This window comes from Capra hircus, chromosome 19 (assembly GCF_001704415.2).
Source record: "Capra hircus breed San Clemente chromosome 19, ASM170441v1, whole genome shotgun sequence".
Lineage (NCBI taxonomy): Eukaryota > Metazoa > Chordata > Mammalia > Artiodactyla > Bovidae > Capra > Capra hircus.
Window position 1 is genome coordinate 52,944,118 of NC_030826.1, and position 26,091 is coordinate 52,970,208.

Sequence of the window (26,091 nt, forward strand, 5' to 3'; positions counted from 1 at the left end):
TGGGGACGATGTTTTATAAATCCGCAGCAGCTTGTCGAGAGTCAAGTGAATCATATAACACCAAAAAGGACTCAGACCAGGTCCTCAGCACCTGTGTTGTGACTGTTGCGTTGGGCGGGCACCAGGTCCTCAGCGCCTGTGTTGTGACTGTTGCGTTGGGCGGGCACCAGGTCCTCAGCGCCTGTGTTGCGGCTGTTGCGTTGGGTGGGCACCGTAACGTCCCCCCCAACCCCCCAGTGCCGAGGCTGGTTCGGGCCTCACGTAGCGTCAGCTCCAGCAGGACGGCTTTTGCCCCTTGGTGACGTCTCAAGTCCTCCTTGGCCCCTTTGAGCCCCCTTTGGTGCCGCCTTGGGGCTCAGGGGCCGTCACCGACCCACGGTAAAAGAAAGCGGGCAGCCCTGGGGTTGCCACCCACAGGCTGATTGAACATCCCTTACAGATGCTACATAACCTTGACCCAGTCCCTCCATCTGATCATGGGCGGAGCTCCTGCTGGCCCCGCCGGGACTGGCAAGACCGAGACGACCAAGGACCTGGGCAGAGCCCTGGGCACCATGGTCTACGTCTTCAACTGCTCTGAGCAGATGGACTACAAGGTACGCACCCCACGTCCAGGGGACCCTGAAGTCCCCTCCCCCAGGAGGCCGCAGCCAACACTCCCCAAGTGACCGCTGGACGGGTGGCACTACTGGCTGGCCTCTTGGGCATGACCTGTGTGTCTGGTAGAGGATCCCAGGGTGGACAAGACCCACCCCCAAACATCCTCCCCCACTGGGGAGGCAACCCTTCCCAACCTACATCCCAAGCTTGTCCCAGCAACTGGGAACACCAGAGAGAGAGCCTTCAAGGGGGCAGGGGGTAGGGGGTAGGGGGTAGGGGGTGGCCCCTTGGGAGGGGCCAGGTCCCTGCGGTCACCAGAGGCTTTGCGGCACAGCCACAGTTCTTAAAGGGCCCAGGAAAGAAGACCGTGGAGGTCAGGTCAAAGCAGCCTCTGGTGGGAAGGGTTGGGGGGCACTGAGGTCATGAGCATGGCCCCCTGGGGCCTCCCTGCCCCATCCCCATGGGATCCCCAGAGTCCAGGAGACCCCATCTTGAGGCTGAGGGTGGGGACAGCAGCCCCCTCTGACTGTCAAGGCCACAGCCCACACCAACCTCCTGGGTTTTAGAGAAGTGAAATCTGAAGTTGGATCCTCCTAGAAGGAATCTTGTGTATAAACACTGAAGAATCACCCCGTTTATCCTTCAAGGGCCTGAGTCCGTCTCCTCCACCTTAGAGGGAAGGCCCCTTCCTTGTGTGCTAGTGGAAAATACCAGGGTGAATTTTACACATACGGCCTTATCTGAGTCCAGGCAAAGCCCTCAGCCCAGGGAGGATCTGGGCTCTTCCTGGCACCCTGCCCCATGTAGTGTTGACTCTTCCAGGGAGTGGACGACCTGCCTCTAGCCTCCCAGGGGCCCCAAAGCTCCCCAGCCTGGGCAGGAGCTGACAGGGCAAGTGTAGGCTCCTGGCAGGACTCTCCACTGCTCACTTCTCCCTGTCACCTTTTCTAGTCCTGCGGAAATATCTACAAGGGCCTGGCCCAGACCGGAGCCTGGGGCTGCTTCGACGAGTTTAATCGGATCTCCGTGGAGGTCTTGTCCGTGATCGCTGTACAGGTAGGGCCCCGGTGCGGCCTTGGGGTCACCTTCGGGAACTCGCTGCCCTCCCTCGTCAGGGCTCATCAGCTTCCCAGTATGGTCAGGTCAGCCTGAGTGGGGGTGTGGCACAGAGGTGGGCAGGACCCCAGCCTTGTCCTTCAGAGGCCCACAGTCTGGTGGGGCATACAGAAGGGTCAGACACGGCGGCACACTTGTCGCCGAATACGGATGAGGGGACAGTCAGTTTTGCCCAGGGTCCAGGACAGACGGCTTTGTTTCACTTCGCAGTGGAGCTGGGCATTGAAGTATGCATAGGAGCTTGTCAATTACACAAGAGTGCTGGGAGAGAGGAGGAAGTGTGCCCGGGTATTTGGGGGATACCCGTGATGGAGTGCGGGACTGCCTAGTTCTGGGCTCTATTTAAACTCTCCATGACTCCATTGTCTAATCCGTAGAATGGGTTTGCTGGCAGGATTAGGGGTGAGTGCGGGTAGCTGGCCTCCTTCACTGCTGTTTCCCTCTTGATGTAGACACAGAACTATCCCCAAGCCCTGGGACCAGAGGCCAGCAAGGCAAAGGGAAGATGGGGGCAGTCAGTGCCCCCTGGACTCTCTGGCAGTGCTGACCGCTGCCTTGGGGACCCCCAACCCCCAAAGTCAGTGCACAGACCCCAGGAAAATTATGTGGAGCTCTGAACTGAAGTAGAGGAGCAAGAACTGGAATGGAACATCAGGAGAGGCTCCACGTGGTAGTTGAGGGCGGGGTCCCACCTCCAGGCCCCGCCCTGTTGGGATGTGAGCGGCACACACCGCACACCCGTCTGGCAGGAAAGTCCTGGGCTTTGCTTGGGAGCCCCAGACTCGGAGAGGGTCTTAACTGTGGGTACAGGGCGCCCTCCAGTGGTGACTTGGAGGTTTGCAGCTGCTCAGCGGGCATCAAGGGTCAAAGGCAGCTAATGGTCCCAGAATTCAGATTTCACCTGATGCTGAGTATCTGATGTGGGGATGGCTACCAATCAGCCCTCCCATGGGTCACGCCCCGAGCAGGAACAGACACACAAAACGGCTAAGGGGCGGAACGTCACATAACGAGGATTAGCCTCGACCTGGAGGAACCCCCAGGGCGTCTCTCTGAGTGACCAAAGCCCGTCTGAGATGACATACTGTACCATCCTACTTACTAAGGTTAATGGAAGACAGCCTTACAGAAACGGGAGCAGATGAGTGGTTGCAGGGAGTCAGGGGGTGTGGTGGCAGAGCTGTGGGGGTGGCTGTCAAGGGCGACTACACCTGAGGTCACAGAAATGTCCAAATCTCCACGTTGCTGTCCTGGTGGTGATGCTGTAACACGGTCACCACTGGGGAGCGCTGGGGAGGGACCCACGGGATCCCTCTCTGTTCTTTCTTAAAACTGCACGTGAATCTACAATTGTATCAAAGTTTAAAATCCAAAGCTGCAAATCCACAGCCACTCACATGCCTTAGCGCAAAGGAAGCTCCGTCCAGCCCATCGAAGTTAGCTGTTTCCGCATGAACCCATTTATGTACCAACCGTTTAGGTAAAATGTGTCCAAGATGCGATTCGGGCCAAGAAGAAAACGTTTAATTTCCTGGGAGAAATGATAAGTCTCATCCCCACTGTCGGGATCTTCATCACCATGAACCCGGGGTATGCTGGGCGCACGGAGCTGCCGGAGAACTTAAAGGCCTTGTTCAGGTGTGCGGCGGGGGCAAGGCCCAGGAGAGCGGCTGTGGAGGGCTGGGTCAACCCAGAGGGGGCTTGGGGAGGCGGGGGATGGGAAACAAGGCCTGGGTGAGAGGGGCTAGCTGGCCAGGACCTCTGTAAGGAGCAGACGGTGTCTTCCCACTCTCTGATTCCCAAGGGGTGGAGAGGAAGGTCCCGTTTTAGGCATCACCTGCCCACAGGTCGGGAAGATCCCCTGGAGAAGGAAATGGCAGCCCACTCCAGCACTCTTGCCTGGGAAATCCTACGGACTTAGGAGCCTGATGGGCTACAGTCCATGGGGTCACAGAGATTCAGACACGACTGAGAGAATGAGCATGCACACAGCCGATTGGTACAAGGTGATGGGCAGAGACAGGGCTCAGGTGACTCTCAGAGGAGTTGAGTAAAGGGGGGCAGGGCCCGGAGACACCCCTGTGCAGAGCAAGGGAGCAACAGTAAAGATGCGAGGGGAGCCAAGTGGAGGGGAGGGGGTCTGGGAAGCTGCTCTGCACCTAGAATCTCTGCCAGTAAGGCTGTGGTCCTCCTGGAAGGTGAGGTCCTGAGGGGCAGGTGGGGGCAGGGGTGGAGGATGGGAGAAGCCAAGACAGACCCCCCGCACCCCTCAGGCCCTGCGCCATGGTGGTCCCCGACTTTGAACTGATATGTGAGATCATGCTGGTGGCCGAGGGCTTTCTGGAGGCCCGCCTTCTGGCCAGGAAGTTCATCACACTCTACACCTTGTGCAAAGAGCTGCTGTCAAAGCAGGTGTGTGACTGTCCGGGGGCCCACGGAGCCAGGGGCGGGAGGGATGACAAATGCAGGCAGCCTGGGCTGCCTCCCAGATGGCCTGGCGAAGCTCCCCAGCCTCGGTCCCGGCACGTCAGGAGGCACGCTCATGCCTGCCCACCCACCCGCAGGATCACTACGACTGGGGCCTGCGAGCCATCAAGTCTGTGCTGGTGGTCGCCGGCTCCCTGAAGAGGGGCGACCCCAGCCGGGCAGAGGACCAAGTGCTGATGAGGGCACTCAGGGACTTCAACATCCCCAAGATCGTCACCGACGACCTGCCCGTGTTCATGGGGCTCATCGGGGACCTCTTCCCTGCCCTGGATGTGCCTCGGAAACGGGACCTGAATTTTGAGAAGGTGGGTATGGCTGGGGTCCCACCAGCGCCTCCTTGCTGCCGAGGACCTCACTTTCCACCATCACTTTCCACCACCTAAGTGGCAGGTACCACACAGGGATGATGGCTGTCTCTGCCAGCAGGCAATGGCCACACGTGCGTGTCTCCCTCTGCCCTGAGCAATGTCCCGAGGCCACAGACTGCCTCTCCAGCCCCTTTCTCAATACTGGAGGGTCAGAAGAAGAAGCAGAAGGGGCTTCGGACAAACCCATCCCCCGCATGGGGGTCTCGGTAGCACCCACGGCGGAGCACCTGGGCACCCACACGGGCAGGGCCGCTGTTTCCTCCTGATCTCTTCCCTGGCAGGGGGCTCCCCGGTCCTGCATGGCGGGCCCAGCACCCCGTCCTGCCTGCCCCCCCCCAGGTCATCAAGCAGAGCATCATGGAGCTCCAGCTGCAGGCAGAGGACAGCTTCGTGCTGAAGGTGGTGCAGCTGGAGGAGCTGCTGCAGGTCCGGCATTCAGTGTTTGTCATCGGGAACGCGGGCAGCGGCAAGTCCCAGGTACGCGCCTTCCTGCAACCCAGCCCAGGGCCCCCCGGGCCCCCGAAGAGTGTCATGGACTGGGAAGGGAGCTGTGCTGGGTGACAGGGACAGCGGAGGAGGTGCAGAGTGGCTGGGGAGCCTGGTCCCCCCTTAAGACCCTTCTCCCAGGCCTCCTCTCCTTCCGTTCCTTCTCCCTTGATGCTGGTCATCCACCTGTCTGCAGCCAATCCCCGCCCTCCTGGCCCCTGCCATCGCCTGGGGCACAGTGGGAAGCAGAGGGTGGCGGCCAGCATTACTGATACCCCTAACATCGGAAAATTCTAAACCAGCCGAGCACTCAGCTAGACGCCCACAGGATGGACAATTATGCTATTATTAAAGATCATCTCTAAAGACTGCGTAACGCGAGGGATGCTCACTTCAAGTTATTTTTAAAAAGCAGAAACTGTATGAGCCAGTTCTCTAAAAAGGAATGTATGTGTGTGTGTGTGTGTGTGTATCTACACGCATATCCACGTGAACCTCCTCAAATGTCCTTAAAAACTCTTCTCTCAGTGGGAGAGTTGCAGGTAATTTTTCCCAGCGAGCACACATTACTTGTATTATCAGGAACAATGTGAATTTTCCCAGGCCTTGGCACAGCAGCTGTCCGCTGTGCACAGAGGAGTGATCGCGGGGCGCCTGGCGTGGCCCTGGGTGTTTTCTGGAGGATGCAAATGCACCTGCACGTCTCCTGGGCGAAGCGGGCCCAAGGCGGGGCTTCTGCCCGTGGGTCTTCAAAGGCCCTGTGAGCTCGCACGAGGGCCCTGGTGCGGGGTTTGGGCATGGGGTGCAGCCCCTGAGCCCCGCGTGAGCGGCCCCCCCTTGGTGCAGGTGCTCAGGTCTCTGAACAAGACCTACCAGAACTTGAAGAGGAAGCCGGTGGCCGTGGACTTGGACCCCAAGGCTGTCACCTGTGACGAACTCTTTGGCATCATCAACCCGGCAACCAGGGAGTGGAAAGATGGTAACAGAGCGGGGTCCCCGTGGGACTAAGGGGACCAGGGGTCAGAGCAGGCGTCCTAGGCCTGGATCCACGGCCCGCCGATTTTGCTGTGGATGCTCGGCCGGGCTCCGTGCAGTGAACCCACAGCCAGGCCCCCGAGGGAGACCCTCGGCAGGGCCAGCTGGGGCAGGGGGCCGCACATACGCACGGAGCATCCTGATGGCACTCACAGAGGGCAGGGAGACCACAGAGGGGAGCCGGCTCACTCCACCAGGCGGGGGAACTGGGGAAGCCACGGACACGTGAGCATCAGCACAGCAGCCCCGAGCAGGGCCGCCACACTGTGGTCCACAGAGCGGGGAGGGACCCAGAAACACAGGCCGGAGCCTCAGGGGCTGGGAACGCTGCTTCCCTGGAGGAGGGCCTTGACGAGGTCTGTGCTTTATAAAAAGAGCCCGGGACACTGGGGAAAGGACAAGTGAGGGGCTGGAGGAGAGAGAGGGGCCCCAGGGGGAGGAAGGGGCACTGGAGCAGATGGAAGGAGGGCTGCCTGCCTCCTGGCGGCTCCCCTACCCTGCCTGAGCTTCCGTCACCCTCTTCCCAGACTGGGCTGGGGCTCTGCTGCAGTCTCCCCTGCAAGGGTCCTTTGCCCCTCACCCTGCTTTCTCTTTGTGACACTATATCTGTTTCTGCGTGTGTCTCTTGTGTTTCCCCTGCCCCCCTCCACTGGAATACAAGTTCTGTGAGGTGAGTAGGGGCTTGTAACTATCCCCAAGCCCCATGCTCTGAGTCTGAGACTTGAGCACTCAGCAAACCTTTACTGATGGAAGAAAGGTGGGGAGTGAGGAGTGAAGGGGTGGGGCCCTGGTTGGGGTTGTGGCGCTCCACGTAGGGCTGTCGAATCTGAGGATGGACCAGACTTGCGGGAGGTATTGTGGGGCAGGGTCAGGGGTGGAGGCATCAAGGAGGGGACCTTGGGGTCAGGAGAAGGGCAGGAAGTGAGCCAGGTCCCCTCCCGTCTGAGCATCCACTGTCCCGCTGGGGCAGGGCACTGGCCACCTCTGAGAGAGAGGTCAGGGCCGGCCAGCCGGGCGCAGGAGGGGGCGGGCTGGACCTTGGCCCGGGGAATGCCCAGGGTGCTGTCAGCGCCCCCATGGATTGCTGCCCAGAGCCAGGCCTGATCCACCCCACCGCCCACAGGCCTCTTCTCCACCATCATGCGGGACCTGGCCAACATCACTCACGACGGCCCCAAGTGGATCGTGCTCGATGGAGACATAGACCCCATGTGGATCGAGTCTCTCAACACCGTCATGGACGACAACAAGGTGAGAGGGGCCCGCGACCCCAGAGCCGACCTCCCAGAACCACAGGGGCAGGACCCGCTGTGAGTGGGGACTGACGATGGGGCCTGTCTGGAGCTCTGCACAGAGTGTTATAGATGGCGAGGGGCCAGGGGAAGCCCCCATCCCGAGGCACAGTCCTTGCAGGATGCAGGTCCACTGAGCCCAGGCCAGCTCAGATGCTCTTTGGGCAGCGTGGGCGAAGGGTGCAGGCACGGGGAGCGTTCCTACCTGACCACGTGGTGGGTGGCACCACGTGGGAGGGGAAGCTAATATCTTGGAAGGTGCAGATGACGTCAAAAATCGTCTAAAAGCAGCTTAAGAAAGTGATTCTCAGCTGGGTGGAGGAGGGAACCCCAGCATTCCCCAGGAAAGGGAGGAGGAGTCATGGTTTAATGAGGCAAATTTAACCCCAGAGTGAAGTCCTGCATGGCCCACGCACGTCTGGGTGCTCTCCATGGCCCTGGGGTGGGAGGGGTGGAGGAGGCGCTGACATCTAGGATGGTGGCGAGGTGCTGGGTTAGGGAAGCGGTTGGTGGCTGGTGGGGTGCAGAGGGTGTCTCTGGCCTCCGCCTCCTCTGAGATGGGGCCTGTGGCCGCCTCAGGACAAGGGAGCTCTTGCAGCTGAAACCCACAGGCCCACGCCCCTCTCCAGGTCCTCACCCTGGCCAGCAATGAGCGGATCCCCCTGAACCGCACCATGCGGCTGGTGTTCGAGATCAGCCACCTGAGGACGGCCACGCCGGCCACTGTCTCCAGAGCCGGCATCCTGTACATCAACCCTGCCGACCTGGGCTGGAACCCGTGAGTTGAGCTTTTGTTCTCCTTCAAACTATGCAGAGAAAAAGGGAAGGGTGGCGGCATGTCAGTGTTGCCTGGGCACACATCCACTCACTCGCTTATTCATTCATACGGTAAGCGCCGTGTGCCAGGCCCTCCCCGGGCAGCATGGTCACTGCAATGCAAGGATGCAGGAGAGACGTGTGAGTAAGTGATGACATGCCTGGAGACTGCGTCACGGCGGCCGATGAAGCAAGTGGAAAGGGAGGGGCTGGGCCTGTCATGGAGACAGGAAGTCTTCCTAGGGGAGCTGGAGTTTGGGCGGACACCCCCCCCCCCCCCCCCCCCCGCCGAGAGGAGAAGGAGCTTTCCGAGTGGAAAGCGTTTCAGGTGAGAACCAACATTTAAGGCACATCGGAGCGAGAGTGTGAAGTTCCCAGGGATGGGCAGCAGTCTGGTGTTGGCGGATGGACCGTGAAGCATCAAGATGCTCTTGGCAGGAAGGGACTGGCCCTGGACCAGCCTAGGGGCTGGCACAGGGGCCCTCTCTGATGTGAAGGGAAGAGTTCATGCCAGCAGACGACAGGTGGCCACTGGGGATGGGGAGCAGGGGTGGATGTGAGAAATGTTTGAAATTGTGAGAAATGGAAGGCTTGGCGTTGAACTTGGAGGTACATTTTCGCGCTTGGACCCATGGCTAGCAATTTACATGCCAGGACGTCCTGCATGGTCTTATGTAGAAACCCCGATGCAGCATTCCAGGACTGACAGGCTCACGAGAAACACCGCGGCTGCGCTCATTCAGCCATCTGTCCATCCACCTCTTCAACCAGTGCCTCCTGTGCATGTCTGACCCTAGGCTGCTCGGTGCTGGGGAAACTGGGTCTCCAGCAGACGCGTGGAGCGTGATAAGAGATGTGGGGAGGAAGCGCTTCCAGAAGAAACAGGCTGCAGGGAAACGGGAAGGTGGCCTCCTGCACACCCAGGGAGGAAGAAGCCTCAGAAGGGGAGGCGGGGTCGAGAGGGTCGCGTCTGGAGCCTCAGGAGCCAAGGACAGAAAGTTGCCGCTGGATTTTGGCAGCTGGGAGCTGACCGCTAACTCAGGCAGAACAGCTTCCTGGCATGACAGAGCCAGAAGCCAGGTGGCAATTCGAGGAGCAGGAACTGGGAGGAGGCCCTCGAAAGGAGGGTCTTTCTGGAAATGAGTCTTGAAGCAGCTGGGAAAGATGAGCGCTGCGGAGCAGAGGCAGGAGGGTTTCCAGGTGCAGGCGAGTGGGGGGAGCCGGGGAGGCGGAGAGTTGGTGCTCTGTGCGCCCAGCTCCCCACACAGCGAGGCAGGGGCTGGAGGGGTGCTGAGCGCCGTGGCCTGGCAGGGGCGGGACTGGAGCCGGCCTGACCCACAGGGGCCTGGGGGCCGCCGAGACCCAGCACCCCTGCGCCGTCTTCTTCAGTATCACCTGTCCGCCCTCTTTGCTGGCGTCCTGTGGCCGCTATGACCAAGGACCACAGACCAGGCAGCTGCAAACAATGGAGGGCTATCCTCTTCTGCTTCTGGAGGCCAGAGGTCTGAAACCAGGCCCTGGGAGGGCTGGTTCCTTCCAGAAGCTCTGAGGGGGCCTCTTCCAGGGCTCTTCCCCAGCTTCTAGCGCTGCCGGCAATCCCTGGCTGGTAGACGGGTGTGGCCACTTTGTGAACCTCAGGTGCCCCCCACCCCGCACACGCCTCTGTGTGTCATAATTTCCCTTCTTAGAAGGACCAGGCAGTGGATCAGGGCCCACCCTCCTCCGTGATGTTCCAGTCTCGAGGTCCTTACCTTGATTTCATCTGCAAGCACCCTTTTCCCAAATAAGGCCACAGTCACAGACCGCAGGGGGACATGTCTTCCAAGGGACCGCCAACTCTGTCCACATCGCACGTCTGGGTTTTGCCAGGGTGGGCAGCAGACGAGGCAAGAGAACTGGAACAAAGTCTGGGCAGGAGCCGCTAAGATGCAGGGGGACAGAAAGAAGCTGACGGGGCTGAGGGGCACCCAGGGGGACAGCCAGCAGGGGCGGGGAGGAAAGAGCCAGAAGATCAGCAGGGGTGGGCAGAGGAGGGGCACTGAGTGGGCTGAAGAAGACGCGCCCTTTGGCTGGGAGTGGTCCGTGGAGCTCCAGAGGAATGACCAGGAGACTCTGAGCGGCTCCTTGGGGACCAAGAGGAAACCTGGGTTTTGCTGGAGAGAAGTGGAGAGGCTCAGAGCCAGCTCAGGGCACCCCTAGCCCCAGAGGAAGAGCAGCGCTCCCGCAGGGGCAGCCATCCCGGAGGGGGACGTGAAGGGAGCAGGGGACGTCCAAGGGTCCCATGGCCTCCGGGGACAGGACAGGTGCCCACGGGGGAGCCTCTTGTCCTTTCGGTGTTATATATCTGAGCTGGCAGATCAAAGTCGGCACACGCGTTTGCATGCATTAAATGTCTCTAACAAGGCAAAATGTAAAATTTGATATATCCGCCTGCAAGATAGAAGGCAAATGCAGCAGTCTATGAATAGACTTGCAAATTGGTCTCCGTTCTGAAGACCTCGTGTACCTGGAGTTCGGTTCCTAACTGCACGTGGTTGCTTGCCTGGGCTTGCCAAGTGCTTGAAAACCTGCCCCGTTACCTAGCTAACCCAGGGCCAACAGGGCAGAGGTTTTGAACTCTTGGTTCCCTCATCTGCTGGGGATGTAGTGAGACTCAGAGCTTCCAGAACATGCACTCACTTGCAGAAAGGCGTGTCTGCAGAGGGCAGGCAAGCTGCGTTGGGTAACGTGAGCTTCCTGCTTACGCTCTGGGCATCCTGGAAATGATAGCTTACTGAGCTCATCGGCCAGCACTCTTTACGCTTTTAGCAGGCGCCTATTTAGCACTTACTGCGGACCAGGCCCTGTCCTCTGAGCCTTAAAAATATCAACCCAGGTAGTCCTTCCAAATGGGAGTTATCATCATCACTCTCATCTGCGGGTGAGAAACCTGAGGCCCAGACGTGTTGAGTAACTTACCCAAGGCCACCGCTGGCCACGCCAGAGCCCATTCAAGTCGGGCACTCAGACTCTGGAATACACACCCCTCACAGCCGTGGTGACCACCTCTGTGCAACCCACTCCAGGCAACACGGCTCCCCAGGAAGGCCTGTTGTATTGGTTTGGACTCTTCCACTGAAAGTGTCAACGGGCTCAATTCACCGTGCATGCTCCAGGCACGGCTGGATCCAGGAGTCCAGATACTCACACGATGTGTCCCTGCTCCTCTCCTTCTCTTCCCTTCCTGCTCCCTCCCTGTCTGTCCCCCAGACGATGTTATGAAACCTCTCCTCCCCTCTCCTCCTACATTGCAGCCCCACTGTCCTCAGCATCGGCCACATCTGAGGGTAGCAAGCGCGGCTCCTAGTTGTTCTAGGCAGACAGCACCCCACAGCTAGAATCCCAGGGAAAGAGCGTGCCCTCATCTGATCCTCTGAAGGTCTTGGGACCGGCCCCGTCACCAGGCAGGAGCACCAGAATCATGTGGGAGCCTTTAGCAAGGGGAGGGTCACCAGAGGGACCCCACCCGGTAGCCTGGTCCTTCAGCACCTTCCCGCCTTCCCCAGGGTGGTGAGCAGCTGGATCGAGAGGCGCAAGGTGCAGTCAGAGAAGGCCAACCTGATGATCCTCTTCGACAAGTACCTGCCCACCTGCCTGGACAAGCTCCGCTTCGGGTTTAAGAAGATCACGCCGGTGCCTGAGATCACCATCACCCAGATGATCCTCTACCTGCTTGAGTGCCTCCTCACCGAGAAGAACACACCCCCCGACTCCGCCAAGGAGCTCTACGAGCTCTACTTCGTGTTCGCCTGCTTCTGGGCCTTCGGGGGGGCCATGTTCCAGGACCAGGTGAGCAGCCGGCCGCCCAGGTGCGCTCTCCCGGCATCCCTCCCAGGGGGACCCTTCCTGAGCCTCCCTTTTGTCTCCCAACAGCTTGTAGATTATCGGGTCGAGTTCAGCAGGTGGTGGATCAACGAATTTAAGACGATCAAGTTCCCTTCGCAGGGGACGGTCTTCGACTACTACATAGACCCTGACACCAAGAAGTTCCTGCCGTGGACAGAAAAAGTGCCCGCCTTCGAGCTGGACCCTGACGTCCCGCTGCAGGTAAACTGCCCAGAACAGTGACGATAGGCAGCGATTGAGGAGCGGGACTCAGAGCCCCACCCCACGCTTTTCATCGGGACGTCCAGTCGCAAACAGTTTCCATCAGTAGGACCTTTTCCGTACGACTGGGGGATCTAACACACTGCCTAGGTCTGCAAGTTTGTCCGGAGGTGGGACCTGGAGGCCCGGGTCTGTCTGAGGTCATGGCTCCTCCCTCGACATCTTCCCGCCCCACTCCGCCCCCGACCAGGCCTCGCTGGTGCACACCACGGAAACCATCCGCATCCGCTACTTCATGGACCTGCTCATGGAGAAGTCGTGGCCGGTCATGCTGGTGGGGAACGCAGGGACGGGCAAGTCGGTGCTGATGGGGGACAAGCTGGACAGCCTGAGCACCGACGACTACCTGGTGCAGGCCGTGCCCTTCAACTTCTACACGACCTCGGCCATGCTGCAGGGTGAGGTTGAGGATGAGCCCAGGTGCTCACTGCCTGGCCTGGACACACCCGGTCACTCTTGTCTGACATGCTGGCCCCCGATCCCACTCTCAGTTGCCCCGTCCCTTCTTACCACAGCCCCAGGAGCTCAACAGCTGCCTCTCCATTTCCCATGCCCCCCACCCACCGGTCTCTGTCCCCATAGTGGGGGTACCAGATCCCACAGGGAGCTCACAGCCAGTCTCGGGTGGCCCAAGGTCAATGGGACACAAGTTTCCTGCCCCCCTGCCTGGGAGCCGTGGTGCCCACCCCTCTCTCCTTCCCTCCCTGGGTGGCTGGAGTCCAACCCACCTGTCCTTGGTGGCCCCCAGGGCTACCCTTTAGGCCGCTGCCTCTGGGATCGACCAGGCACTGTGGGGGCTACCCCATTCCCTTCTCTAGGGGTTCTCGAAAAGCCGCTGGAGAAGAAGTCAGGGCGGAACTATGGACCGCCAGGCACCAAAAAGCTGATCTACTTCATTGACGACATGAACATGCCCGAGGTGGACAAGTACGGGACGGTGGCCCCCCACACCCTCATCCGGCAACACATGGACCATGGGCACTGGTAGGCTGGGGGTGAGGGGTCTGCCATGCGCAGGGAGGCACGGCTGGGACACGGGACCGGGCTGATGGGGCTTCAGGCCTGGGGGGTGTGGGGTGGGGCGCTCAAGGCACAGAGGGGTCAGCCAGCCTCCCTAGAGTCCCAGTTGAGCTGAAATGTACACCCAGGCCTGCACAACGAGCCACTCCGTTGCTTCTCGTTTCAAAATTTTTCTCAAAAAAAAAAATTTTTTTTCTCTAGAGCATGAAGTCCAGTTGGCCATTTCACATATAATCGATATTTATTGAGGTTTATGATGGCTCAGATGGTAAAGTGTCTGGCTACAGTGCAGGAGACCCGGGTTCGATCTCAGGGTTGGGAAGATCTCCTGGAGAAGGAAGTGGCAACCCACTCCAGTATTCTCGCCTGGAAAATCCCATGTCCAGAGGAGCCTCTTAGGCTGCAATCCATGGGGTCGCAAAGAGTCGGACACGACTGAGCGACTTCAGTTTCCCTTTCTTTCATTCATTCATTTAGCTGCACCGGGCCTTAGTTAGCACATGCGCGATACTTGATCTTTGTTTAGGCATGTAGGATTTTAGTTGCGCTGTGTGGGATCTAGTCCCTGACCAGGGGTTGAAGCTGGGGCCCCTGCCCTGAGGGTGCAGAGTATTAGCCACTGGACCAGCAGGGAAGTCACAAGGTGTTTGGTTTTTTTTTTTTAACCCATATGCAAGGCATGACCCGGGTGGGTGGGGTGCTGGGGTGGCTCCTGGGCACCAGCGGCAGGGCTTGGTGCTGGCCTCCCCAATGCAGGTACGACCGACAGAAGCTGACGCTGAAAGACGTCCACAACTGTCAGTACGTGGCGTGCATGAACCCCACTGCCGGCTCCTTCACCATCGACCCCAGGCTTCAGGTGGGCAGAAACCGGAGTCGTCTCTGTCAGCTGCATGAGTCCGAAGCTCATTTGTCCAAGGAGGATGAAAGCGTGGATGTGGGGTGGTGGGGGCGGCAGGCTGGCTTTCCCTGGAGCACGCCCCAGCCCTTCAGATATCAGCACATTCGTGGGGATGTCGAGAGGCTGCCAGATTTAGCAAATGAAAATACAGATGCCTGGGCAAATCTGCATTTCAGATAAACAGCAAATCACATCCCATACAATGTCTGAGATACATTTGTACTAAAAACTTTCTGTGTGAAATTTAGACTTAGCAGGATATCCTGTGCTGTGTCTGTAATCCGGGCAGGACCTCACCCTGAGTTACCTTGGACAGATGGAGATCTGCCATTGTAAGCCCAGGCTGCGCTGAGACACTCTATGGCCTCCGCCAAGTTGTCCCTGAGCGGGATGTGAATTTGGCTGTTTTGAGATGGAATCAGTATCTAAGGCGGTGGTTGGAGGGGTGGTTCTCAGCACATGCAAGGCTTGAGGGAACCTGTCCATTCTGACCATGCCCGCAAGACATCAGGAGACAAGGACAGAGTCTGCTCCCCAGGAAGGCGGCCCTGCCCCAAGCTGGTCCCCACGCTCGGCCTGACGAGGGTCTCTGGTTGTTCTGGGCAGCGCCACTTCTGCGTGTTTGCAGTGAGCTTCCCGGGCCAGGAGGCCCTCATGAGCATCTACAGCACCATCCTGAGCCAGCACCTGTCCTACCGTTCGGCACCCTTTGCGGTCCAGAAGATGAGCAGCCACCTGGTGGCCTCCGCCCTGGGTAAGCCGGCCAGCCTCGCCCCATCTCCTGTCCGTAAGACCTGCTGCATTATGGGGCCAACGGCAGCTTCATACTTTCCTCTGCTAAATATTTTATTTATACTTTCAAATCAATATTTTTTTTTCAATGACGCTATGTTTCAACAGAGGGTATTATGAGATCCAATTGCTCGATGGGGGAGGCGGAAGATAGCAAATTCTGCATATAGCAATGATTGACACATGAGTAGAGCGGCAAAATCCCTCCCCCTGCAGATTTCTTACTTAAATTGTCACCGTCTCACAGTCCATTTGCTTTAGAAACTATAGCTTAAGCTTTGCACTTCCTGAGGCCATTAGGAGTGCACAAGAATCAATGTGTCTTTTTCCTGGAACAGCCCTGCACCAGAAAGTGACATCAACGTTTCTTCCCACGGCCATTAAGTTTCATTATGTTTTCAACCTCAGGGACCTCTCCAATATTTTCCAGGTACTGCTCTCTTAGCACTATGTAATGCCACCTTACGGCCAATGCCTGATCCACGGATGCTCTCCTCCCTTGCCATTCTCGGGAGAGAAAGCAAAGTGACCTATGGATGGAGACAGTGATGGAGGGAGATATGATGTGATGATGGTTATGACAGATGGTGATGAGGGTGGTGACCATGGTGATAATGGTAACTATGGTGATGGTGGTGCTGATGGTGACCATGCTGGTAGTGATGATGGTGGTGATGGTGGGTACTGATGCTGATGGTGACCGTGCTGGTAGTGATGATGGTAACTATGGTAATGGTGCCGATGGTGATGGTGGGTGCTGATGCTGATGGTGACCTTGCTGATAGTGACGATGGTGATGATGGTAACTATGGTGATGGTGCCAATGCTGATAGTGATGATGGTAACTATGGTGATGGTGCCGGTGGTGATGGTGGTGCTGACGGTGACCATGCTGATAGTGATGATGGTGGTGATGATGATGGTGGTGATGGTGGTTACTGATGCTGATGGTGACCATGCTGGTAGTGATGATGGTGGTGATGGTAACTATGGTGATGGTGGTAACTATGGTGATGGTGGTGCTGATGGTGACCATGCTGGTAGTGATGACGGTGGTGATGGTAACTATGGTGATGGTGGTGCTGGTGATGACAGGGGTGATGATCATGGCAGGAGTCATGGTGATGACAATGATGGTGGTAGTAATGGTGATAGTGGTGGCGACGTGATGGTGGGAGTGGGGATAGTGTGAGTCTGGATGGTGGTGGTGGTGGTATTTCCTCTTATGGATGGACTGAACTAGCCACTGGGTTTGGCCACTTACATCCCCATTTCCTCCTCCAAACAACACATAATGCTCAGATATCCCCATTTTTGCAGATGGGGAGTCCAAGGCTCAGGGAGGTTAAGTCTCGCCCATCTCCTCCCATCTCAAGTGTCAGCTCAAATGTCGTGCCCCCAAGAGGCCCCTCCTCCTCCCCACACACCCTGTCCCACCGTCCCCGTGTATGTCACAGCACACATCACAGCAGGCGATACCATGTGACTTTGTCTGGTTCTGTCTCCCCGCTACAAGGGGAGCTCCATGAAGGCAGAGTCCATCCTGTCATCGCTACACTCCCAGAACCCAGGACAGGAGCCTGGAAAATAAGCACCCATTGAACTTGCCAGGTCACTTGGTTGGCAAAGAGCTGAGCTAGGCCAGGCCGGGCAGGCTGGCTGCAGAGCTTGAGCTTGACGGCCGCCTCAAGGCCTCCCATAGTCGGCTCACACCTGATCAGACCCCTGTCCTTTTCTCCACCATCCACCCCATTAGAGGGGGCAGCCCTTAACCCTGTCTGGTGAAGAGGATCCCCCCCATCATCTCTCAGACCACAGATACCCGCTTCAGCCTCCAGGACTTGTGGCCTTGGCAGTCTCCAGTTTCCTGGGCCCCGAGTGGCTACGGTCCCACTCTACCGTATTACTTCCTGGGAAAGCAGCCACTATTCTCGTTTGATCCGTGTGCGGCACTTGGCTTGCCTCCCAACACACCTAAGGATGTTGACCATCCCACGTCTGGGGCAGGGGCTCCTGTTCTCCACCGCAGAGATCCTGAAATTCCCACTGGACCTCGTCCGCCTCTGGCTGCATGAGGCCGAACGTGTGTATGGTGACAAGATGGTGGACGAGAAGGACCAGGACACGCTGCGCAGGGTCACCATCGCTTCCACCAAGAAGTTCTTTGACGTGAGTCAGGCCACCAGGCCGCCCTGCCAAACCCAGGAAGGTTCTGAGGGGCAGGGAGAGTAGGGGCCCCCAACAATCCTCGCCTCCTTGCAAGGGCCCTGGGATGGGGATGGGAAGGACCACGTTGGGTCCCACAAGATGGCTCTGCCACGTGGGTGTGGCCCAAGCGAGGAGGAGAGGCACTTTCAGCAGGTCAGGAGCTGAAGACCTCTCCCTCCAGCCACCGGGCAGAGACAGCTCTGCTCTGGGCAACACTCTCCACTGGTGGGTCTGGGGTTTGCATGGTAGAATCGTTTTTCTGACTGTTCATTCCCTTTGGGACACAGACCAGGAGCTTTTGCCCAGCAGTTTGCAGGGCCCCTGGCAGCATCAGTGTGGGCCCCAGTAGACGTGACCTGGCCTCCTGAGGCCGTCGGGCAAGATGCCAGGGCTGCTGCTTGGGCTCCGTGGGCCCGTGGTGGCCACCAGAACAGCGTCTCCCCCCCGCCGCCCCCCACTGTCGATGTCTAGGATCTCGGTGATGAGCTCCTATTCGCCAAACCAAACGTCTTCTGCCACTTTGCTCACGGGATTGGAGACCCCAAATACCTGCCGGTTACTGACCTGGCTCCTCTGAACAAGCTCCTGGTGGAAGTCCTGGACAGTTACAACGAGGTCAATGCGGTCATGAACCTGGTGAGCCGGGGGTTCGAGTGGGCAGCAGTGGGGCTGGGGCCAGGCGATGAGTGAGGGAGGCGCGTCGTCTCTCCGGCCTGGCTTCTTTTCAGGTGCTGTTCGAGGACGCAGTGGCCCACATCTGCAGGATCAACCGCATCCTGGAGTCCCCGCGGGGCAACGCCCTGCTGGTGGGGGTGGGCGGCAGCGGCAAGCAAAGCCTCTCCCGCCTGGCCGCGTACATCAGCGCCCTGGACGTGTTCCAGATCACCCTCAAGAAGGGCTACGGGATCCCAGACCTCAAGGTGAGGGCATCACCTCTCAATAAGCCGCCCTTGGCAGTGGGAGGAGGGCGGGGGAGGAGGAGACTTCCCACTCCCCAAAATGGAGCATCTGATGCAGAGACTGGGATGGTCACCGGCAGGGTCTTTATCTCAAGACGACAAAGGCCAGGGACACATTTGGCTAGGGCCCACGGCCGTGTGCCGAAGGTAAATGGAAGTGTGGGTTTCCAGTAGATGAGAGCTGGAGTCCCCTCAGATAACAGCGGTGAGGGGGTTGGGTTCTTGCCTCTGTCATCACAGCCTGCCACCTTGTCTTTCCCGGTTTTCCAGATTCAGTCTTTCAGAACCGGTACTAACTAGTGGTCTCACCGCCTGCTCGGGGTTCTGCGAGGGCTGCTCTCTGAATTAATTGAATAAACATTAGCTCGAACAGGTCTCCCATCCCCAGGACGTGCCGCCGAGGCTTTTTATTGATTTATTTTTCCGGAAAATTTGCTCTCTCGGGGAACTGTGAGCTAGTCAGACATGATTAGTCTAGAGCTTATCATGGCCGCCGCTCAGATTAGAGCTGAAATTGATTTGACCGTGTCCCACGGTGCCTCTCTCTTTGCCTTGGTGCTTCTGTGGGCCAGGATGAGGCTGGCCCAGGGGACCCACCTCTCTGCTCAAGGCTGCAAGGCAGTCACTGGCCAGGTGGCCTTGGTGGGGGGATGGTCTGGACCCCCACCAGAGCCTGGCGCCCTGGGAACTCAGCAAGAGGGCAGGATGGTCTGCGGGCTGGGACCCCAGGAAGGATAATGGGGATGGTCAGCTGGCTCTCAGTCCTGCTCTCAGGCTGTGCCAGGGACTGCAGCCTCCAGGTGAGCGTCCGGCCTGTCAGAGTCCCCAGTGCAGCTACTCTTTCTATCAAACACTAGCCAGCTCTAATTTTTAAACCCAAGCTTTCAGGATGAGGTCTTCATAATGTAGGTCCTGCCTCCTGGATTGAATCAGAGCGTGTGGATTCTCAGTGGAGCCGAGCGGGTCTTCACTGACCCCCCAAGTGCTCTCAAAGTGGAGAGAATCCTTGCACCCAGAGCTGTGTAGCGTTACTGAGTTTTCTCCACTGATACAACTTCTAGTCTGTTAGCTTAATCATATTGCTTTTATCTTCATGATTGCGTCATACTCTTTGCCCTTGTGAGGGCTTCGTTCCCATTACCTCACCCTGGGACCACCCGTGGCTGTTGCTACTTTATTCCCTGGCATGAGCTATAACAGCTCTGTGATCCGTGTCATCCCCATTCACCGCTCCTGCACCCCTGACGAGCCAGCTTTGCACTCATCCCTTGTCATCATTTATTAAGTAGCTTCTGTAGATTTGGAAGTAAGGACAGCTATAAACAGAGCTATAGGACCTGGCATCCTATTAGGGGAAGCAGACTCCTGAACAGTTAGAAGATGTATTATTATTGTTCTGATAGTAGTGTGGCAGTAAGAAGTTAAAAATGTAAATATTGTTGGTATAACAGATACGTTCACAACTATATTATAAAGTCACACCAATAGCCATGGGCCCCCACTAGAAGCCGGAGACTTGGAGGTGGGGGAAGGGTCAGAATCCAAGCCCGAGGGCCATCATGGGCCTCATGGAAAATCCTGGACATGGTCCCAAGAAAACAAGATACCATCAAGGACATTTGGGCAGAGGAGGGGCAGGATGCGGTGGTGTTCTGGGGCAAAGTGGAAGATGGCTTGAAGACAGCAGAGAGTGCTCAGGGGTGATGGTGGGCGGGGGGTGCCGCAGGAGCCCGGGCGACCCACAAAGGCTGGAGCCGGGTGGTGCAATGAGAAGGGAGAGACAGAGCAAGCCCCTCGTCGTGGGCCAGCGCTCTGCCTGCACTCAGGGGAGTGAGGGCTTAGCTCGGCTCCCACCCACTGGGTCAGCTCCCCAGGCCCCTATACACAGTCCCCAGGCCAGGCAGTGGCATGCTTTTGACTTCTAGGAGCCCTCTTCCCGAGGCCAGAGTAGTGGCCCCTGGAGCTGGGCCGGACCCCCTGAAGAAATGCTTTAAGCTGATTGAGGGGCCAGCCATGTGTCAGCAGCCCAGGGACGCCGAGGATGCTTCCAGTTTGGCGCTGTGGCAAGTGGTGCCTCCACAAGTGGGCCTCCTCCCCTCGAGGCCCTAAGTCTCCATCTACAGACCCTGCTGTTTCTTACGGGGCCGATCTGCGGGTGCCCCCCTGCCCTGGGTGGTAGTGGGAGATGCTTCGGCAAGACCTCTGAGGGTGTCTTCCTTGGGTCCAGCTCGACCTTGCTGCCCAGTACATCAAGTCAGCCGTGAAGAACGTTCCCTCAGTGTTCCTGATGACCGACTCCCAGGTGGCTGAGGAGCCGTTCCTGGTGCTGATCAACGACCTGCTGGCCTCGGGGGAGATCCCGGGGCTGTTCATGGATGATGAGGTGGAGAACATCATCTCCTCCATGCGGCCGCAGGTGAAGTCCCTCGGCCTGACAGACACCCGGGAGGTGTGCTGGAAGTTCTTCATTGACAAAGTGCGCAGGAACCTGAAGGTAGGGGGTCCTGGGGCCTGGAGGGTTCTGGGGGGTCTTCTAGGCTGGGTCTTCACTCGGGGAGGAGTTGGGGGCTGTTCTGCCTCGCACAGGAAGTAGAAAACTCTTAGGAGAATTCCAGTGGGCTGCCTGGTGGAGGTGGGCTGTTAGTAGTGCCCTGTGGCCAAAAAGAAGTGGTTTCTGTAGGCACTCCTCCCCCATAGAGCACGTTTAAATAGATTAGTTTACCTTGACCTTCCACGTTCCCTCTTGGGGGACGCTGGCTAAGCTACCCGAGTTAGACTGGGTGCATGCTGGGTCCTTCTCTCCCTTCCGGTCTGTGTCCACTAGGACGTCTGCCCTCTCCCCTCCCCGCCCGCAGCCAGGTGGCGCTGCTCTTCCCATACCTCCCTCCCCACAAGGACCAGACCTGCTAAAGGGACCTGCGTCCCTGCTGCCCAGCATGGATGCCCCCTCCCCACTCCCTCAGGCACCCAGCCGTCCTTCCCTCTTTGCAAGGGCCACCTCAGGAGGGCTTGGGCTCCCCTGCACCCCCACATCACGCAATGGCCACTCTTCTCGCCCAGAACGGGGAATGTTCTCTGCACCACCCCCCACCCTCTGTACTTGGAGACAAATACCACACACAGTTTCCCTTCTAAATGGGATTTCTGCAAAAGCAGCGCCGTTTGGCATTGCCGTCCCCCAGCGAGCAGCCTCTGCGTCCTCCTCTAGGTGATCCTGTGTTTCTCCCCCGTGGGCTCCGTCCTGCGAGTGAGGGCACGAAAATTCCCCGCTGTGGTCAACTGCACGGCCATCAACTGGTTCCACGAGTGGCCGGAGGACGCCCTGGTGTCCGTCAGCGCGCGCTTCCTTGAGGACACGGAGGGGATTCAGGTGAGTCTCGGGGCGCAGAGCCAGGAGGGAGGGGTCCCCATCATTTGCCTCCAGGGACAGGATTAGGGTGAGGCACTCGCCTCGGGTGCAAAACTTAGTGGGGCACCAAAAACTTCACAAGATCAGCAATGTTTTAATGCGGTATTTTTTAAAAATCAATGCTGAAACATTCAAAATATCAAACTTATACACAAAGGCCATCATTTGTTGATCTTGCAGCCCTGAGTCACTCTGACAGGGGAATGGTCATTTCAACCGGCTGGTGGTTCTGGGCTCCACAGGGCTGGTTCAGGGAGGTGTGATGCCCATGTGAGAACAGATGGAGAAACCCGGGCTCTGAACATGGTCCCTGGTGGGAGCCTGCTGCAGAGCTTGTGTTTGCTTTAATACATGTACACAGGTGCACACTTTCTCCTCCTGCCTTGGGTCCCAACACAGCTTAGCCCAAGGGTCTCTGCCCAGGGCTGCTCCCTCACTTGTAACCTGCCTTTTATAGGGCAAGACAAGTACAACGGGGCAATATAAGTCGTCTTTACTTTTTACCTTTCATTTATCAAAAGACAGTGCCCACATTCACCATTTGAGTTCACTGCTGGCCTAGAAATGATCATTAAATTCTGACCCAGCTGATGCAAGTGATCACAAGCCTAGAAAAAAATCCCACGTGGTTATTGTGTCTGATTTATTTTGAACACATATACAGTGGGATAAAATAAGCCTGAAATTAACCTCCTCCCTGGCTTTAAAGATGGGTCGAGTTCCCTGCTTGCACCGTTAGAGCGTTCAGCTGCGGGATGAGCCGTTTCTGGGAACGCCGCTCTGACCATGTGTCCTCCACGCCCCAAGTGAACGCAGAGGCGGGGGCCTCCTAGGACCAGGGAATGGCTCCACCCCTGGCACCAGTAACGGCTGCCAAGTAGATGCCAAAGAAACACGTGTTGGATGAATACCTTCCCAAATCAAGGTGGCGCTAGTGATAAAGAAGGGCTTCCCTGGTAGCTCAGTAAGGAATCTGCCTACAATAGAGGAGACCCAGGTTCGATCCTTGAGTGGGGAAGATCCCCCGGAGAAGGAAATGGCAACCCACTCCAGTATTCTTGCCTGGAGAATCCCAGTGGGCAGAGAAGTCTGGCGGGCTGCTGTCCATGGGGTTGCAAAGAGTCAGACACAATTGAAGCGACTTAGCACGCGTGTACAAATGTTGCTCAGACCATTCGTGGGGCAAAGCTCCCAGTGCTTGTCTTCAGGCGGATTGGGGGTGCCCAGGTGGTAAAGGCTGTGATCCTGACCTGGACACAGGACAGAGGAGGCTGGGAAAGGAGTTACTAACCCCCCAGGCCCACAACAGGAAATGCCCAATACATGCTTGCAGACTTGCCTGGTTATTCAAATATGTTGACTATATGAATGCGTGACTCAGAACAATCATAACCTCGGCTGTGAAAAGGTGCCCTGGTGGCGCCATGTCACCACTGCCCATGGGAGCCCTGCAGGCCTTGTCGTCTCGAGCCTCACTGGGCACCTGAGCTGCCAAGACTGGGGGGGGGGTACCTCTTACCCAGGGTCCTTGGCAAGTAAGGGAACCTACCTTATGGTCCACTATGGCCAGCAGCCTCCTCTTCCCCTGGGTCGCTTCCACCAGGGCACTGGGGAGTGAATGGGCCTGCCTTGTCTTTGTAGCCGGAAGTCAAGGCCTCCATCAGCCTCTTCATGTCCTACGTGCACACGACTGTCAACGAGATGTCCAAGGTGTACCTGGCCACCGAGAGGCGCTACAACTACACCACGCCCAAAACCTTCCTGGAGCAGATCAAGCTGTACCAGAACCTGCTGGCCAAGAAGAGGATGGAGCTGGTCGCCAAGATCGAGAGGCTGGAGAACGGGCTGATGAAGCTGCAGAGCACGGCCTCTCAGGTAAGAGGAGAACTGGGCCATGGGATGAGCTTCCGGAACCATCCCCCAATGTGTGACATGCTGGTAAGGGGACCGGGACCCCCGCCTTGGGGAAACTTCCACTTGTAAACCAGAGCGAGGGTGTTGACCGTGACAGTGGGCCCCAGATCCTCTCGGGATGCTGATGCTGCATCAGGTGCTTCCTGGGGGAGGGAGGCGCCCCGAGTCTGGAGGGGCTTGCTCACTCCGTCGGGTGCAGCCCTTGAAGGTGGGTCCACCCTGGGGTGCCGTTCACACTGCCGTGCCCCAGTGGACCAGTGTCTGCTGTTCTTTCACGCCACGTTAATTGTTTAGTCTTCTGCCTGGTTTTGAGTGTCTTCCCTGGTGTAGCCCAGGCTCCCTCTTTACTGCCCACTGTTGGCATCTCCCCAAGGGGCCTGGTAAACAGCCCCTGAGTCCCTGCCTCCCGGCCAAAGGTGCAGGTGGGGAATGACCCCTGACACAGGCGGTGCTACACGCGTCCGGCCACCCCGTGGGGGTTGAGAGGGGGACACAGTGGCAGGGGATGTCCAAGAAAGTGCATACAGGATCCGAGGAGTGGCCTGCCCCCTCCCTGGAGAGGAAAGAAAGAGGAGCCCGGCCCAGCGGGCGTTTCTTTTTCCTCAAATGTACCTTCTGGAAGTGGTCCTAGGGCACAGTGAATGAGCTCAGGAGAGGGCAGTTACAGCACCCAAGGGGCTTCCTCAATGGCAGAAATCACCCAGATGGGGAAGGATGTCTCACTCCATCACTCACCACTTCCCAGTACCCCCTCCACCCAGCCGCTTGGGGCCTCACCGGAGCACCCAAGGGAGCGTTTCATCCCCGACCCCCAGCTCTCACAGCCCCACCAGCCTCCCCACGACTCCTCGGCACCCCGGCCACCTTGACTGCCACCTCCCCAAGCCTCAGGAATGGGTCTTTTGCTTGTGATGACCCTGTGTACACAGCTGGTGCTCAATGAATACTTACCTTGGAGAAGCTGATAGAGCACGGAGAAATGCACCCCAGGGAGCAGTAAGCAACTGGCCAGGACCCCAGCCTGCCCATCTCCCTCACCTCCCCCTCCAGGTGGACGACTTAAAAGCGAAGCTGGCGGTTCAGGAGGCAGAGCTCAAGCAGAAAAATGAGAACGCGGACAAGCTGATCCACGTGGTGGGCGTGGAGACGGAGAAAGTCAGCAAGGAGAAAGCCATTGCTGACGAGGAGGAGATCAAGGTGGAGGTCATCAACAAGGTAGGCGGTGGGGCAGCTCCGCTCGGCCAGGTGCCTTGCCCGAGTGACCAGTATCTCCCTGCGGGCCCTGGCAACCCAGCAGGACTCCTGCAGGGAGGGCACCTCCCCCAAACGCAGGCCCCCGACTCAGCAGAGGGCTGCCCTCCCGGGGCCCAGCAGTGGCATCTTCTGAGCTGGTAAGAAATGCAGGTTCCCAGACGCCGGTTCTGCTGAACCAGGTCTGCATCTGAGGGACATGCTCATGTGAGCCCATCAAGGCTTGAGAAGATGGCCTTGGAGCCCTGGGCCTCAGACTTCCTACACCGGGAGCCCCCAGAGGTTCCAACATCCCCGACTCTGGTGGGCTCCGTGCTGAAGGTCCCTGTGGTCGGGCTGATTTCTCATCGCACCTGTCTGCGTGCGCTTTGCGTCATCAATCATGCCTCTGCCTGAGGGTCTAAATTAAGAGCCTCAATAATTGTCTGCTGTCTCTTGAGAGGGCCTGAGTCAGCCTCCTCCCACGGCCTACAGGAGGGTGAAGCCTGAATCCTTCCCACCAGCGCTGGAATGAGGGAGGGTCCCAGGAGCTCCCCTCCATCCTTCACGGTCAGCTGCATGACCAAAGCCCTGTTAGGGTGGCCGGAAGTGTGCCTGACGTCTCAAAATTAGCAAGTGATACAGCCAGGATCCGAGCCAGGGCCCACACCTGCACCCTGAACCCTGGGACCTGCCTTTTGATACTCACATGCAGCTTAACGTCTGGGCGCCCACCCCTCCTCAACCCCTGATCCCAAAAGGGCCCACCCAGGCGTTCTCCAGGGCCGCTCCCAGCACCGCCGGCTGAGTCAGTGCCTTCCACGCCCTGTTCCCTGAAGCCGGGCACAGGGTGGGCTTCTCTGGGAGGTTCTTTGCAGAGGGACCCTCTTCCTTCTGTCCACCCTCCCCCGTGCCCAACACAGCTCCCAGCCCCACGGCCTTCTTCGTCTCCCTCTGCTGTCACTCAGGTCCTGATTGATTGATAGGAAGCTTCTCCCAATCTCTCTGGTGCCTGGAAGCTCAGAGAGGTTCTTCCCGGCTCAATGAGTGAACGCATGCATGTGTGAATGAATGAATGGATGTGTGAATAAGGGTGTTCCCACTTTAAGAGGAGGATGGCCTGCACCTCCGAAACTGGCCCAATCTGGAGGGATTCCACAATGGCACCAAGAGACGAGGCCTCAAAGCCCTGTGGGGTGACCTGCATGGCCCCAGGTTTCTCCTCTGGGCCTGGAAGCTGGAGCCAAGAGAAGGCAGTGTTCCCCTTCTGGAGTCCCAGGTCAGCTGACGGCCCAGGGCCTTCTGACCTGAA

General features: G+C 58.1%; 1 protein-coding gene across 1 annotated transcript in view; it reads left to right on the top strand.

The window, feature by feature from the left end:
* The window catches only part of DNAH17 (dynein axonemal heavy chain 17), a 100,422-nt gene that overhangs the window by 45,452 nt on the left and 28,879 nt on the right, over positions 1 to 26,091 (top strand). Inside the window, exons 35-57 of the mRNA XM_018063680.1 lie at positions 440 to 596; positions 1,552 to 1,656; positions 3,197 to 3,354; positions 3,990 to 4,128; positions 4,281 to 4,508; positions 4,911 to 5,048; positions 5,904 to 6,036; positions 7,216 to 7,343; positions 8,014 to 8,162; positions 11,746 to 12,028; positions 12,113 to 12,286; positions 12,537 to 12,744; positions 13,165 to 13,330; positions 14,123 to 14,225; positions 14,874 to 15,021; positions 15,398 to 15,489; positions 17,067 to 17,228; positions 17,739 to 17,903; positions 17,996 to 18,187; positions 20,454 to 20,720; positions 21,435 to 21,596; positions 23,277 to 23,510; positions 24,600 to 24,764. Coding sequence (XP_017919169.1) covers positions 440 to 596; positions 1,552 to 1,656; positions 3,197 to 3,354; positions 3,990 to 4,128; positions 4,281 to 4,508; positions 4,911 to 5,048; positions 5,904 to 6,036; positions 7,216 to 7,343; positions 8,014 to 8,162; positions 11,746 to 12,028; positions 12,113 to 12,286; positions 12,537 to 12,744; positions 13,165 to 13,330; positions 14,123 to 14,225; positions 14,874 to 15,021; positions 15,398 to 15,489; positions 17,067 to 17,228; positions 17,739 to 17,903; positions 17,996 to 18,187; positions 20,454 to 20,720; positions 21,435 to 21,596; positions 23,277 to 23,510; positions 24,600 to 24,764 — 3,856 coding nt within the window. The remainder of the gene's footprint in view (positions 1 to 439; positions 597 to 1,551; positions 1,657 to 3,196; positions 3,355 to 3,989; positions 4,129 to 4,280; positions 4,509 to 4,910; positions 5,049 to 5,903; positions 6,037 to 7,215; positions 7,344 to 8,013; positions 8,163 to 11,745; positions 12,029 to 12,112; positions 12,287 to 12,536; positions 12,745 to 13,164; positions 13,331 to 14,122; positions 14,226 to 14,873; positions 15,022 to 15,397; positions 15,490 to 17,066; positions 17,229 to 17,738; positions 17,904 to 17,995; positions 18,188 to 20,453; positions 20,721 to 21,434; positions 21,597 to 23,276; positions 23,511 to 24,599; positions 24,765 to 26,091) is intronic.